The sequence below is a fragment of the Geotrypetes seraphini genome, chromosome 4 (genome assembly GCF_902459505.1).
Source record: "Geotrypetes seraphini chromosome 4, aGeoSer1.1, whole genome shotgun sequence".
NCBI classification, from domain to species: domain Eukaryota; kingdom Metazoa; phylum Chordata; class Amphibia; order Gymnophiona; family Dermophiidae; genus Geotrypetes; species Geotrypetes seraphini.
In genome coordinates this window covers 315590622-315607262 of record NC_047087.1, presented here as the reverse complement: position 1 = coordinate 315607262, position 16641 = coordinate 315590622, and the positions used below count along the sequence as shown (strand labels likewise).

Here is a 16641-nt window from a genome sequence, read left to right as displayed (position 1 = left end):
GGAATAATGAAGCTCGGTCATTGCAAAGCAGGGAGACTATATGGAAGGATTGTAAAGAAATACTTGAAAAAAAAAATAAAACATGTAAATTTAAAGAAATAGTGTGCATTATTTATGAAACGACCCTCGTATTTTATGTTTTGCATGTAATCAAGAGTCCTACCCAGGCTCTGCCCTTGTACACGCCTACTTGTTAAATACGTTCTCTGCCAGATATGCGCGGATTTACAGACTTGCATCTAGGCAGCCCTGATACAAACAGCGTGCAAGAATTTAAGAGCAAATGGGATGCCCATGTAGGATCCATTAGAGGGTTAAGCCAAGGAAACCTGTCACCAGGAGTGGGATCCCTAAGATTTGGGGGTGGGTCAGTAGAGTGGGCAGACCTGATGGGCTATGGCCCTTATCTGCCGTCATCTTCTATGTTTCTATATAACATACACATGAAATAATGCAGGCATAACTCAGCAGTGACGCCTTTTAGCTCATGTGAAAGCTCGTAGTGTGCTTCACGATTCCGCGTTAAGCAGCCGGCCACTAACAGGATATGGAGAGTTTTCATTTTTGGTTTTATTATCTGTAATTTGGCGCCATCTACTGGGCTTTACTCATACACCCCTGAGGAAGGCTTTCATAGCCGAAATACGGACCGTGTTGGAGTCCAGCACAAAAAAGACTCTTTGTTATGCCTACATTATTTCATGTACAGTGTTCCCTCGATCGTTCGCGGTCGCAGGTTCGCAGTCCCAGTCATTCGTGGTATTTTCCGACCGCGACCGCCGACCAGAAGAGGACAGCAGTAGAGGCTGGAGAGAGCAGCTGAAGGAAATCACTCGCTGTATGCTCTGACCGCCTCTTCCTGCACTAAGTCGGACCTTATCCAATCAGGAGCTGCTTCACCCCTCCCCCCTAGCAATCACAAGGTCAAATTAGAAAGGTAACGTCAAGACCTTGACTTCATTCTTATTGTAAACCACACAGATTCCTTTCTAGAGAATTCCGGTATATAAGACACCGTATTCTATTGCTTTACCGTGTAACTGCAGTGGGATGTAGACACGGACATGTCCACTACTTACATATGTGTGCCCATGTGCATGCATCCCCTAACTTGAGGCACTCCAGTGTGTGTTTATGCCAGTATTCTGTAGCGGATTCTGGACACCCCAGTAGCAGAATTGAGGCTTCTTACACAGGGCCTCAATTTATAGAATTACCCCCTTCAATTGTGAGCACCCCTAGGACAGGAAAATACCCAGGGCCTGATATTCAGACTCCAGGAGGCAGTCTGGCTACCTTCCGCAGATAGTGACAAATCTGGTTTTAAGAAAAGTTTGGAGAAGTTCCTGGAGGAAAAGTCCATAGTCTGTTATTGAGAAAGACACGGGGGAAGCCACTGCTTGCCCTGGAGCGGTAGCATGGAATGTTGCTACTTCTTGGGTTATGGCCAGGTACTAGGGACCTGGAATGGCCACCGTGAGAACGAGCTACTGGGCATGATGGACCCTTGGTCTGACCCAGTAAGGCTATTCTTAGGTTCATATCTGGGTACAGTTTAGCAGATGGCAGCCAGGATTTAAATCAGGGATGTCAAAGTCTCTCCTCGAGGGCCGCAATCCAGTCGGGTTTTCAGGATTTCCCCCAATGAACATGCATGAGATCTATTAGCATACAATGAAAGCAGTGCATGCAAATAGATCTCATGCATATTCATTGGGGAAATCCTGAAAACCCGACTGGATTGCGGCCCTCGAGGAGGGACTTTGACACCTCTGGTTTAAAGAAATGCTGACCTCTGCTGGCTGAATGTCACTCCCTTTGTTTTAAATGTGCTACTTTGTAACTTCATTGAGTGCCCTCTAAGTATACAGAGTAAACAACGGATTCACTTTTACTTGCTCCACTCCCCTCAGGATTTTGTACACCTCTATCATATCCCCCCTCAGCCATCTTTTCTCTAAGCCAGTGGTTCCCAACCCTGTCCTGGAGGAACACCAGGCCAATCGGGTTTTCAGGCTAGCCCTAATGAATATGCATGAAGCAAATTTGCATGCCTATCACTTCCATCATATGCAAATCTCTCTCATGCATATTCATTAGGGCAGTGGTTCCCAACCCTGTCCTGGAGGAACACCAGGCCAATCGGGTTTTCAGGCTAGCCCTAATGAATATGCATGAAGCAAATTTGCATGCCTATCACTTCCATCATATGCAAATCTCTCTCATGCATATTCATTAGGGCTAGCCTGAAAACCCGATTGGCCTGGTGTTCCTCCAGGACAGGGTTGGGAATCACTGCTCTAAGCTGATGAGCCCTAACCTCGAAAGCCTTTCCTTGTATGAGACAAGATCCATCCTCAAAATGTCTCTTTTCTAATTCCACTAAATCTTTTTTAAGACGCAGAACCAGAATTGCACACTGTATTCAAGGTGCAGTCTCACCACGGAAGTATGCAGACATATTATCCGCTATAATAAAACCCTTAGCGTGCATGCGCAGTTGAAACTTCGTGCGGCCGTGATCCGTGTCACCGCATGCGCAGTAGGAGCCTTCGGTGGTTTGCGACGCGCCTGGTGGTTTCCCCGATCTCCGACGCCGGCTGACTTCTGACGACGCCTCTCCTTCTCACCCTTGGACCAGCAGCGGCAGCAGCCACGGGGCATTTGCTAGGCCGGCCCACTTCGATAATGCGGCCTAGCACAAGCCCCGGGGCTGCCCGGCCTAGCGGATGCTGGACAGTTAGCAGGTAAGGGAGAAGGGGTACTACTGGACAGGGAGGGAGGTAAAAGTAAGGGAGAAGGGAAAACAGACAGGGGGCAGAAAGAAAGAAATGCCTAAGTCTACACATCTATTCTAGCACCCGTTAATGTAACGGGCTGAAAAACTAGTTATGAATAAAAATAGATTCTAAACGCTAAAGCTTGAATACCTGATTTGTAATCCATTCTGAGCTCCTTTGGGAGGACGGGCTAAAAAAATCAAATCGATAAATAAGCCTAAATTTCTTGGATTTTATAATTGAGAAGCTTGCTTTTTGAATTGTGTGTACAGGGCGCCATCTAGTGACTCTTTTGCATGTTACCATGTGAAATGAAAGCATGGAGGGCTATTTTCAAATCAATTTACTTCCCTTTTCTGGCTGGATAAATTGTGCCAGGGTTAAAAAGCTCTGCCCCTGTCACTGTGCTTAGGTCAGGAGAAAACAAACTGTGTGTATATTTAAGCTTTTCAAAAGTACCTCCCCTCCCCAGGCCTGTGACACCCCTGCTCTAAAGGATGCCGATCTCAAGATCACGTGTCAATCACACATAAGAATAGCCTTACTGGGTCAGACCAATGATCCATCTAGCCCAGGGGTCTCAAAGTCCCTCCATGAGGGCCGCAATCCAGTCGGGTTTTCAGGATTTCCCCACTGAATATGCATGAGATCTATGTGCATGCACTGCTTTCAATGCATATTCATTGGGGAAATCCTGAAAACCCGACTGGATTGCAGCCCTCCAGGAGGGACTTTGAGATTTCTGTTCTACTGGATCAATGTATAGATTATGCAAAGGGACCATAGCAGCAGGTCTTCTTGGTTTTCTGGATGATGGTTGAATAGCTTGCAGATGCTCCTGTGTCCTGCCGTGGTCACTTGCTCTCTCACTCTGCCATTTTACTGATATCTTGCTCTCACCTTTGGCCTGTTCTGTTTTCTATTTTTCTCTCGGCTAATGACCAGCTAAAGAACACGTGCGGCGTAACCGTCAGAGCCGAACCTTTCTGGTAGAGAACGTGATTGGAGAGCTGTGGTCCGAGCTGGAGGAAGGTAGAGCTCTACAGCCCCCTTTGCTTTCCGTCTTCTGCTTTCCTCTTCACTAGATTGTAGGGATGGGCAACTGGTAGCATGTATTAATGTGCCTTAAAATTTAGGTGGGAGGGGGTGTTTAATAAGAGCACTGACACTGTCCCAAAACTGAGCGGGAATCCTCCACCTATAGTCCTGCCAGTGGGGGGTGCTGTTTCACTGTCACAATAGTGAGGGACAGGCAAGCTTTTCAGGACTCCCAGGAACCTTCTAATCCCTAGTGATTGAAAATAGAGAATAACACGGGGACAGATTTGTCCCCGTCCCGCAGGAACTCAATTTCAATTATGACATCACAATCAGAGCTCTAGAATGTTGCTACTTAGGATTTGAAAGTGAGGCTCGTGCAGATGAGGACGGAGCTTAGGCATTGGTAGAATGAGGCATTATGACATCACAGTCTGAGCTCAAGAATGTTGCTACTTATGATTTGAAAGTAAGGCTCGTGCAGATGAGGACGGAGCTTAGGTATTGGTGAAATGATGCATTATGACATCACAGTCTGAGCTCTAGAATGTTTCTACTTAGGATTTGAAAGTGTTTGAGGCTTGTGCAGATGAGGATGGAGCTTACAGGAATGGGGCAGGAACAGGGAAAGAACTCACCGGGATGGGAAAATGAGTTCCCGTGGGGACAGGGAAAAATTTGTCATTCTCTAGATGAAAACACAATATTGAAGGCCCCCCCCCCCCACTACCAGAAAAGCAGTTGGAGGATTCCCCCCCTTCAGCTTAGCGAGAACAGTGCTGTTAAGCAGGTACAGCTAATCAGAGAACTGCCAGTAAGAGGGAGGAAAGTCAGTGGCACTAACCAAATAAGAGATAATTCTATAAGCTAGAACTCACATTTAAATGCCCCGTAAGTGCATAGAATAGAAACAATCACTTCAAAGTGCCAGCAGGGGAGCCAAGTGCTATTTTGCAATGATGCACTTAACTTACGCCCACTGCCTGTTGGATTCCCTTCTGTTGCAGGTGATCGCTATGTGGTCGTCGATTGTGGAGGAGGCACTGTGGATCTGACTGTTCACCAGATACGGTTACCGGAAGGACATCTGAAAGAGCTCTACAAGGCGTCTGGTAATGTACCGTCCTTCCGTAACCCTGTTCTACCCCTTATTCCCTATAGTGCATCGGAGGTTAGGCACCAAAACCAGCTCAATGCAGAAAACGACTCATTCTCCATGCAAATAAGCTCATTAATATTGACATGCCGTGTAATGCTCTAACATGGCTTGCTTATAGCGATCCAAAGAAAGCAACTGCTCAAGACTACTTACCTGTCGAACCATAGTTTATCCCTTTTTAAAAAAAAAAATGGGCACAGATGCTATGCATGTTACACAATAATCTGCCCCATTAAATTAAAAAAAGAAAAGAAAAAAAACACACCCTCCCCTCCCCCAACTGATGACGGCCCTCCCAACATCCCCTACTGACGCACCGGCACCAAGAACCAACCCCCACCCCGCGGCAGTGAAAACAGCAGGAGGAATGCCCACTCCCTCCTTCCACTAGTTACTCCCCCCCCCACCCCTCAAACACCTTTTTTCAAAGATGGAAGCAGGAGGGAAGCATGGTGACTCCATCAAGGCTCTTCCCTCCCTTCCCTGTGGTCTGGCATCTTCCTTCTTCCTTCCACCCCCCTTCCCAGTTTGGTGACTTTCTCCTTTACCCCTCCATCCCCCCAATTCGATGCAGCATTTCTTCCCCCTCTCACCCAATGGGATGGGTACCTTTCTCTTTATTTTCTCCTTTGGGCTGCTGGCAGTGTCATTCAACTGAACACACTGCCTCCAGCAGCCCCAGAAACTTTCCCTTTGCTTCAACTTCCCGTCCTGCAGAGGGAAAGCTTCTGGGGCCACCAAAGGCAACAGGTTCAGCTGACTGACACTACCTGTGGCCTGAAGATTGCAGGCAGCAGCAAAAGGAAAGGACTTTATAACCCCTGCAGAAAAGGTAATCGCATTAATCACGATTAATTTTATTAATCGGCATTAAAGATTTAATGTAATGTAATGTAATTTATTTCTTATATACCGCTACATCCGTTAGGTTCTAAGCGGTTTACAGAAAATATACATTAAGATTAGAAATAAGAAAGGTACTTGAAAAATTCCCTTACTGTCCCGAAGGCTCACAATCTAACTAAAGTACCTGTTTAACAAGTTAATTGTGTTATTAATGTGCTAAATCTGCAGACCTAATAGAAATACTGTCACTTGCATGCATAGGATGCACATTTAAGTGTGCGGGTGTATACGTAAGTGGGTGTGGCTAAATGTTGGTGCATAACTTACACTATCGTAGATATGTCACACAGATCTGCAGTTGTAGACTAGCTTAGCACTCAAAGTTTTGGCACCAAAGTTCTCAGCCCAACCAAGAAGAGAATGACGTGGATACGGTTCAATGAATGATGTGAAACAATGAAAAAATAATAAAATAACATAGAATTTCATTTCTGCAAATTGACATTTAACAAAATAAGGTAATACTCTTTAGCTACAGTGCCAAAATAACGCTCTGAATTTAGGAAGTTGGTTTGGCTGGTATATTCTAAAAGTGAGCCAAGTATAGGACTATCAAGCCATTGTGACATCACTGATGAGGTTGGCTCTGAGGCATTGGTGGAATGAGGCATTATGACATCACAATCTCAGCCCTGGAATGTTGCTACTCTTTAGAATTCTGAATGGAATGTTGCAACTCTTTGGGTTTGGGCCAGGTGCTAGTGACCTGGATTGGCCAGAGTTTTACAAATAAAATAGATAAAACTTTTACAAACAATGAGCTGTAATGTACATTAAGAATTAATGATTAGGGGAGCGCAGGAGAAGTTCCTTACATAACCGCAGGCGTCTGGCTGGGCGCCTTGCTCTTCAGTGACGCTGGAGAGAGGTCATTTGGGACCAGGATTTCTTGGCGTTGCTCCCTTGGTCAGCGGGGAGCTGAGAATTTATTCAGGTACTCAAGCATTTTCCCCAATCTATCTAATGTATCTGGGGCAATGGGGGGGGGGGGATTAAGTGACTCGCCCAGGGTCATAAGGAGCAGTGTGGGATTTGAACCCAAAACCTCAGGGTGCTGAGGCTGTAGCTTTAACCACTGCACCCACACTCTGCCGTTTGGTCCGTTCTAAGTTAATCCAGGTATTTCTGCTGAACATTCTCCATGATCCAGATAATGGCTCTTGTCACTTGCCATACCAGAATATTCAAAGCAATATCTGTATTGATCGTCAGCATAATTAACTAATTATTTAGATTTCTATCCCGTCCTTTCCAAAGAGCTCAGAATGGGTTACAGTTTACATTCTGGATAATGGCACTGAAAATCCGCTCACTGGTCGAGAAACCTCCCCTCTACCACTTCAGGAAGTTACATGAGAAGGAGGCAGGACGCGGTAGAGGGGAGGTTTCCTGGTCAGCCACAGACAGCATGTGAGAGCACTGCCGGTGGAAGGGGGGCAGGGCAGGAGGCGTGGCCAAACCCTCAACATTGTTTGCCCTGGGCCCGGCTATGTCTCTCGATGGCCCTGTCCTGTACTTGAGCAGTAAGGGTCACTCTGCTGAAATCTGGCGCAGTGATGTCAACACCACTCTACCCAACACTGCCCTCTCCATACCTCCCACCTGATTGGTGTATAACAATGTACAGCCTCAGTCTGAAAGCTGCTGCCTTGATTTTCTGTTCTCCATCGGCACTGTCTCACATTGAAAACTGCCTGTCATGCACTCAGTGGTGTAGTGAGGGGAGGCAGACTGCCCCAGTTGCCGTCTTGGAGGGGGCACTGGTACCTCTCCACCCCCACCCCATGTTTTTGCCCTCCCTTCCCTGCCACTCCCCCGGTACCTCTTTAAAATCCAGCTCAAGCACCTACTCCAGCCTGCTGCTTGCGCCGGCCTGGCTTCCTCTGAAATCACTTCCAGGTTGCGGGGCCAGGAAGTGACGTCAGAGAGAAAGCCAGCGCGAACAGCTCATGCTACTGAAGATTTAAAGAGATGTGGGGGTGGGAAGGGAGGGCGGGAGTGTGACGCGGAAGGGAGAGAGGAGAGGGCGGGGGCGCACCACCGCTCCGGGTGCCTCCTACCCTTGCTATGCCACTGCATGCACTTAGCCACTCCTCCAGCTTTCATTCATCATACTGCTCTTTCCCATGGAGCGATAACTGTTGCAGACAGTGTTGTCACCTATCTTTGCAATCTATGATAGTATGTCCAGAGACGGTGAAGAAATTGTTGTCTAACTGCGCATTCTGCCTTTGCTACAGAAAGTGGTGCTTCAGATTTCAGTCTAACAAAATTATGCAAATTATTTTGAGATTATTGATCTGGATATTTGTACATATGCTTTCTCAGTGTTCAGTGCGGACTAGAAAATGACATTTGGACAAATTTCTCCCTGTCCCTGCGGGAATTCATTTTCCCGTCCCATCCCTGCGAGTTCTTTCCCTGTCCCTGCCCCATTCCTGCAAGCTCCATCCTCATCTGCACAAGCCTCAAACATTTTCAAATCCTAAGTAGCAACATTCTAGAGCTCAGATCGTGATGTCATAATGCCTCATTCCACCAATGCCTGAGCTCCGTCCTCACCTGCACAAGCCTTAAACACTTAAAAATCCTAAGCAGCAACATTCTAGAGCTCAGATTGTGATGTCATAATGCCTCATTCCACCAATGCCTAAGCTCTGTCCTCATCGGCACAAGCCTCAAACACTTTAGCATCATAAGTAGCAACATTCTAGAGCTCAGACTGTGATGTCATAATGCCTCATTCCACCAATGCCTAAGCTCCGTCCTCATCGGCACAAGCCTCAAACACTTTAAAATCATAAGTATTTGAGGCTTTTGTGATTAAGACAGAGCTTACAGGAATGGGGCAAGGACAGGGACAGCGACAGAACTCACGGGGACGGAAAATTGAGTTCCTGTAGGGATTGGGAAAAAATTGTCCCCGTGTCATTCTCTAGTGCGGACATCCAACATGCCTGAGATATTGGGGGTTTTGGAGGACTGCTTTCAGCTACATTGTATCTGTGTGACTTTGACCTCTTGTGACCCCCCTCGTCCTTGAGTACTTGTGCTCTCCGTGTTGACGCTTTCTTTCATCTTCTGCTCTTCACGACTTAGGTGGCCCTTACGGTGCTCTGGGTGTGGACTACGAATTCGAGAAGCTACTGTGCAAGATATTTGGCGAGGATTTTATTGAGCAGTTTAAGATCAAGCGGCCGGCCGCCTGGGTGGATCTGATGATTGCGTTTGAGTCTCGGAAGAGGGCTGCGGCACCCGACAGGACAAACCCACTCAACATCACTCTACCTTTTTCCTTCATCGACTACTATAAGAAATTCCGGGGTCACAGCGTGGAGCACGCGTTGAGGAAAAGCAAGTGGGTCCAGAGCTCATGGGCTTCTGTCTAGTGCTTAAAATTGTAGCCGCCGCCCATGAAAGGTTTAGTGGCTAGCAAAACCTAATCCCCCAAGTCAAGCAGCCATCCAAATGCTCCCTTTTCAATGGATTATTTTAGAAGCTTTGTATGGCATCTCCAAGTTTCAAGTTTATTAGGTTTTTATATACTGCCTATCAAGGTTATCTAAGCGGTTTTACAATCAGGTACTCAAGCATTTTCCCACATGGAAATAGCAGCATTTAACCAGGTAGATTGAATACATGAACACAGAGGGTCTCGAATCAGAAAATAATAGTAAATATTGAACTAGGCCAGTTACTGGGCAGACTTGTATGGTCTGTGTCTGTGTATGGCCGTTTGGTGGAGGATGGGCAGGGGAGGGCTTCAATGGCTGGGAGGGTGTAGATGGGCTGGAGTAAGTCTTAACAGAGATTTCGGCAGTTGGAACCCAAGCACAGTACCGGGTAAAGCTTTGGATTCTTGCCCAGAAATAGCTAAGAAGAAAAAATTTAAAAATTTAAATTGAATCAAGTTGGGCAGACTGGATGGACCATTTGGGTCTTTATTTGCCGTCATCTACTATGTTACTAAGATTCCGGAACCCCAAAGAGTAACAAAAGATTCTAGAATCCCAAAGAGTCTCAAGATTCCAAGCAGAATCTCAAGAATAGCAAGATGTAACTGAGTTCAAAGAAGCGTGGGATGAACACAAAGGATCTAGAATCAGAAAATAATATTAAATATTGAACTAAGGTCAGTAATGGGCAGAATTGCACGGTCTGTGTCTGTGTATGGCCGTTTGGTGGAGGATGGGCAGGGGAGGGCTTCAATGGCTGGGAGGGTGTAGATGGGCTGGAGTAAGTCGTAACAGAGATTTCAGCAGTTGGAACCCAAGCACAGTACCGGGTAAAGCTTTGGATTCTTGCCCAGAAATAGCTAAGAAGAAAAAAAAAAAAAAAATTTAAATTGAATCAGGTTGGGCAGACTGGATGGACCATTCGGGTCTTTATCTGCCGTCATCTACTATGTTACTATGTATGTGCAAATGACGATAACTCCTTTTACGGGCAGATTCAAAAGGGGGAGCCTCTCATACATGGGAAGGACTTTATAGGATGAGGTGCTTATATTTACACCCTTGCTACACCTGAAAATATACAGCGACCAGCACTGACATACGCATACACTTTCCCGCCAAAATTCAAATTTCTGAACGACGAAATTTCCGCCAAAATTCAAATTTTTGACCAGTGGGCTTTCCTGCCAAAAAGGTTAGAGGACACACTATATATAAAGACAAACCCTGAAGAAACCCACAGCATGTCGGTCCTACCTACCCAGACGCGGCGAGAATGAAACAACTGGAACAATCATAAACATCAATATTCCACTTAAACAGAGAATGTGAAGGCAGAAAGGGCATTAGAGGGGCTCCTATTTCCACAGAATACTGTAAGTTTTGGGCACCCCTCCTGTGTTTAGACTGCCATAGTTATGCCAGCGCTTTGGCTGATCTAACCATGGGGACCTAAATGCGGGGTGTGCTCCTACCAGGTTACGTTAGTGTTGTATAAAGGATCTCGCCACGCAGCATTGCGGCATCTAAGTCGAGATGCTCACTTACAAAATTGCCCTCAGAGGGGGCAGATTCTACAACCTAGGCCAGGGGTGGGCAACTCCGGTCCTCGAGGGCCGGAATCCAGTTGGGTTTTCAGGGTTTCCACAATGAATATGCATGAGATCTATTTGCATATTCATTGGGGAAATCCTGAAAACCCGACTGGATTCCGGCCCTCGAGGACCTGAGTTGCCCACCTGTGACCTTGGCACTAACATTTATATGTGTGTTTCATGCATACATGTTTAGAATCTGTGGCGTAGTAAGTGGGTGGGGGGCGAGGGGGATGGTACACCCCCCAGCGCCATGTTGGTGGGGGTACCAGCATCCCTCCTCTTCTCTGCCTTTTCCCACTTCTCCTTCGCCACGCGTGTGCCCCCCCTTACCTTTAGTTTTTCACCGCCGTGAAGAACAATTTCAACGTGCTCCTTGCGACAGCGCCAGCTCTCCCGCTGACGTCGCTTCCGGGTGCCAGGCATAGGAAATGACATCATAGGGAGAGCTGGGGTCGCAAGGAGCACGTTGAAGTTGTTACTCGAGGCAGTGAACAACTAGAGGTCAAAGAGAAGGGGGGGCGCAGGCGGGGCAGGGGCAATCAGGTAAGGAGTGGGGGGGGATAAAAATGAGGGCGGGGGAGGGGTGCCTCTCATCTTCGCTACACCCAACCCTGTCCTGGAGGACCACCAGGCCAATCAGGTTTTCAGGATCACCCTAATGAATATGCATGGAGCAGATTTGTATATCTGTCACTTCCATTGTATGCAAATCTCTCTCGTGCATATTCTTTAGGGCTAGCCTGAAAACCCGATTGGCCTGGTGGTCCTCCAGGACAGGGTTGGGAACCACTGGTTTAGAATATTAGTGTTATGAGCTGAGGGTCCACAAATTTCTTTGCTATTCAGAGAGAGGAACGTTTCCGATCGCCTGAAAATTCCCTTCCATTGGCTAATTGTCCACCGAGTCTGGGAGTTCCATAGCCTTAGGACACGGGTTAATGAGGGTTCCATAGGGTTCCATAGGGTTCCATGAGGGTTCCATAGGGTTAGGACACGGTTAATGAGGAAAGTCTCAAGAAATGTTTCATGGGATGAACACAGAGATGCCAAACCCATGTCCTGAGGTTTCAGTGATGGTTGGTAGTGTTTTGGTCCATTTTCAAATGTGACGTCTAGCGATATTCACTAATTTACCCAAAACATAGAAACATAGAAAGATGGCGGCAGAAAAGGGCTACAGCCCATCAAGTCTGCTCACTCTACTGACCCACTTCATTAAGTCTGAGTGCTAATGACTTAGTTCCTTAACTCGACCCTCGTAGGGATCCCACGTGAATGTCCCACTTATTCTTAAAGTTGAGCACGCTGGTGGCCTTGATCGCCTGCACCGGAAGTTTGTTCCAGTGATCCACCACCCTTTCTGTGAAGAAATACTTCCTGGTGTCACCACTAAATTTCCCTCCTTCGAGGGAGGCAGACTGGGGCCGCGGGAGGCAGCACGGCTACCTCTCGCGGTTGGCAGTGAACCTGAAAATCCAATGCCAGGGCCGTATCCGGTGACAGGTCTTGACAGAGTTAGCCAAGCTAATATTCATAAGTCATGGTGGCCAAAGGTAGACCTATGAATATTGGCATTGACCTGCTTTATCATATGACATAGCTGGTGACCAGGGTAGCCAGTTATCTCCTCCTGAACATTAGCGGTTAGCCAGTTTAGCGCTCTTTAGCTGAGTAGGAGCCATGTAATTCCGTTTTAAGTGCAATCACTTTCACCGTATCAATGGCTGGTATAAATGTAGATGTCTAAATGTTACAGTTGTGTGAGTAGCTGTCAGTATTGTATAATCTTATGGCCGTATTTTATAAATGGCGCCCTAATTGCAGCGGCCTAGCAATGCCTAAGGACGGGAGCCGTACCTAATTTGTATTTTTTAATTGGCTTAATCAGCATGGTGATTGACCACGCTGGTTTTCAGCCAGTCAAAAAAAAACAACAACCCCAAACCCCATTAATTAAACAATTTAAGAGTTTAACGCCAAACTCTTAGGACCATCTAGTGACACCTACGCGAAGAAGCCCTCCCCTGCCTAAGGAAGCCTATGTTAAAAAGTAGGCGTGGTTATGGGCGGAGAATAGGCATGGTTGACTTAGGTGTCCTTAGGCGCCCGACATATGCACTGCCAGTTTAGGCGAGTGAAAAGTTACGTAGGCGTCACTAGGCCTAATTCTGATTTTGAATGAGAACCACACCAAGCAGCCCTGTTTATAGAATCTGGTCCTTCGTGCATGGGTGTGCTCTCCCTGGCATTCCCTTCCCACTCGGTATAGAATTTGCGTTCTAAGGTTAGAGGGCCTGATTCTAAAAACAGCGTCTCAGTTGTAGGCGGCGGTATGCATCCTACCACTGTCTAATGGACCAATCGGGACGCAGGTTTATATAAAAAAAAAAAAATAATAATAATAATTGATGGGGTGAAAGATGCCTACAATGTAGGCGTTGATCACACGTTGAGACATTTAGGCATGCCTATGGACGCCTAAGGCCAGCGTAGGCATGGTTTACGCCGGAAATGGCCTTAGGTGCCCGTTTTGCAGGTGCCATTTCCAGAATCAGGCCCATAGTGTGTAACTGCAAATTAGCATCAACGCCAATTAGCAGCTAGTCTGTCAATACCTAACTGTGGGTATTCTATAAACTGCTTGTGTGGTTTTCTGCGCTCAACAAAAAATTATACGCGCAAGATTATTGAACAAGGGGGGAAATGTGTAAGCTTTTGAAACCTGACCTTGTCTCTAGGTTCTGCTCCTCTTTTGAATGTACTCACGGCCTGGTGTCAGGTCAAAACCGCGGAAGACAAAGGCACGTGCCAACAACTGAGCGCAGCGCGGAGGTGCGCGCCGAAGAAAATAACTGTTTTTAGGGGCTCCGACGGGGCAGTGTGGGGGGAACCCCCCACTTTACTTTATACAGATCGCGCCACGTTGTGGGGGGTTTGGAGGGTTGTAACCCCCCACATTTTACTAAAAACTTCACTTTTTCCCTAAAAACAGGGAGAAAGTTAAGTTTACAGTATAATGAGGGGGGTTACAACCCCCCAAACCACCCACAACGCCGCCGCGATCTGTATTAAGTAAAGTGGGGGGGGGGGCTCCCCAACAAAACCCCCCCGTCGAAGCCCCTAAAGCTGTCATTTTCTTCGGCGTGCACCTCCATCTTGTGCTCAGTTGTCGGCGCGCCTTTGTCTTCCGCGGTTTTGTCTATGAACCCCTCTTGGGTCCTGACGTTGGCTCCGAATGCTTCTTACCGTTTCTTTGCTTTCTCTGCAGTGTGGATTTTGTAAAGTGGTCTTCCCAGGGAATGCTGCGGATGAATCCAGATGCAATGAATGCACTTTTTAAACCAACCATCGACCACATCATTCAACATCTTTGTAAATATCATGAGTATATTAGAACATAAGAATAGCCATACTGGATCAGACTGATGGTCTATCCAGCCAAGTATCCTGTTTCCAACAGTGGCCAATTCAGGTCACAAGCACCTGGCAGAATCCCCAAAAGTAGCAAGATTCCATGCCATCAATCTTAGGAATAAGTAGTGGCCTTCTCCATGTTTGTCATTAGTAGATTATGGACTTTTCCTCCAGAAATTTGTCCAAACCTTTTTTTTTTTAACTCAGATATACCAATTGCTGTTAACACCTTCTCTGGTAGGGTTCCAGAGTACAACTATTCATTGAGAAAAAAAAAATATGTTTTCCTATTTGGTTGGATGGTTTTCCACTTCATGAATGATCATTGTGTTGACAGGAATGCTAGGACTTGGCCTGCTGACATAGGATATTGTCCTTTATGTAAGTCAATGTATTAATGAAATCCAACCATGTAGCATGATGCTATTATGTCAGATGGTATGATCGGTTACCTTAATAAACAGCTTAACTGTAAAATCTAGAATATACATCTGACATACAGTATCCACCAGTAATACAAAAAGTAGCAAGATTCCGTGCTATCAATCCTAGGCTTTCTCCATATCTATCAATAGTAGATTATGGACTTTTCCTCCAGGAATTTGTCCAAACCTTTTTTTAAACCCAGATATACCAACTGCTGCAGAGGTCATCCCTGAATTTGACCGGTGAAATGTGACCCACAGTGGTATTTTAGAATGTGTGTAACGTAGAGTTTCTTTATATAGACAGTCATGCTGAATAAGCTTCCTTTATTCTGCTCTTTTCCCACAGCTGACCTCTTTCAGAAGCCTGAAGTGGCTGGTGTCAAGTTTCTCTTCCTGGTGGGTGGATTTGCAGAGTCTCCTTTGCTCCAGCAGGCTGTGCAGAATGCCTTTGGGGACAAGTGCCGAGTCATCATCCCTCATGACGTGGGCTTGACCATCCTGAAGGGCGCTGTACTGTTTGGCCTGGACCCTGCAGTAATCAAGGTACGGCGCTCTCCATTTACCTATGGGGTGGGAGTGCTGAATCGCTATGTGGAGGGGAAGCACCCCCCAGAGAAGCTGCTCCTGAAGGATGGCACGCGATGGTGTACCGATGTCTTTGACAAGTTCATCGCCGCTGATCAGTCGGTGGCACTGGGAGAGACCGTCAAGCGCAGTTACACCCCGGCCAAGCCATCCCAGCCGGTCATTGTCATTAACATCTACAGCTCGGAGCAGGATGGCGTGTCTTTCATCACCGACCCTGGGGTGAAGAAGTGCGGCACCCTGCGCCTGGACCTGACGGGCACCGAGAGCTCGGAGGCACCCGTTCGGAGGGAAATTCAGACTCTGATGCAGTTTGGGGACACCGAGATCAAAGCCATGGCAATTGATGTCACCACTTCTAGAAGTGTCCGAGTTGGCATTGATTTCTTAAATTACTAGTCGGGGGGCCTCTCCGTATGAATCCATTGCTTTAAATGCTTTGCTCCATGGCCTTTTAATAGGGTTACCATATTCCGTCCGCTAAATAAAGAGGACACATTCTGTCCAAACCCCACCCCCACTCAAACCTCCTCCTTTGAGCTCAGGGCCGCGTCTGGAGGGCCTCCGTGCATGCGTGGATGCGACGTGATGACATCACATCCCCCCAGAAGCAGCCCCGAGCTCCTAAACCTGGACAAACTTCTGGGTTATCAAAAACTACCTCTGTAAAGAGGACATGTCTGGGTAAATCCGCACATATGGTAACCCTAACCTTTCCCAGATTCGACATAAAACAAGAATGAACCCCCCCCCCAAAAAAAAAAATAAAACAACAGGCGCACCTATATAAAAAAGAAAAAAAAAATTATTTTAATAATCCGAACTCCAACGTTTTGGCTTCCAACTGTCGGAAGCTGAAGCGTGGGATTTCAGTGGTAAAATGAAAGGAAAGTCTCAGTATAAAGGAGGCAGGCCTGGTTTTGTGCACTGAAGCGTCCCTTGCCGTTTGAGGCCCAGCATCCTCGAAACGTGATGAATTTGTGCTTTTTTTTGGAGCTGGGCATATTACTCCCATGCCCCTATATCCTGATATCTCTGAGTTCTCGCAGGCTAGGCGAGGAGAGGAGCCAGGCAGGTCCCCGTACTGCGAGGGTCACGCTTGATACATCACAACGAAAGGGACTGACGTCAAAATTCTGAGCCGAATCTAGATTTGTGGCTGTCCTCGACCACCTTTTCAGAATCCTCCATCATCCCTAGCCCTGCTCCCTAGAAGACTGACCCGTGAATACGTTTGAATGTTTTTAGCTTGCTTGCTTCATAGCATGTGTGGTGTTG

General features: G+C 46.8%; 1 protein-coding gene across 1 annotated transcript in view; it reads left to right on the top strand.

The window, feature by feature from the left end:
• HSPA12A (heat shock protein family A (Hsp70) member 12A) overlaps window positions 1-16136 on the top strand; it is a 102658-nt gene extending 86522 nt beyond the window's left edge. Inside the window, exons 8-12 of the mRNA XM_033943720.1 lie at window positions 3726-3812; window positions 4826-4930; window positions 8983-9241; window positions 14205-14308; window positions 15125-16136. Coding sequence (XP_033799611.1) covers window positions 3726-3812; window positions 4826-4930; window positions 8983-9241; window positions 14205-14308; window positions 15125-15762 — 1193 coding nt within the window. The 3' untranslated portion in view covers window positions 15763-16136. The remainder of the gene's footprint in view (window positions 1-3725; window positions 3813-4825; window positions 4931-8982; window positions 9242-14204; window positions 14309-15124) is intronic.
• Window positions 16137-16641: the final 505 nt, after the last annotated feature.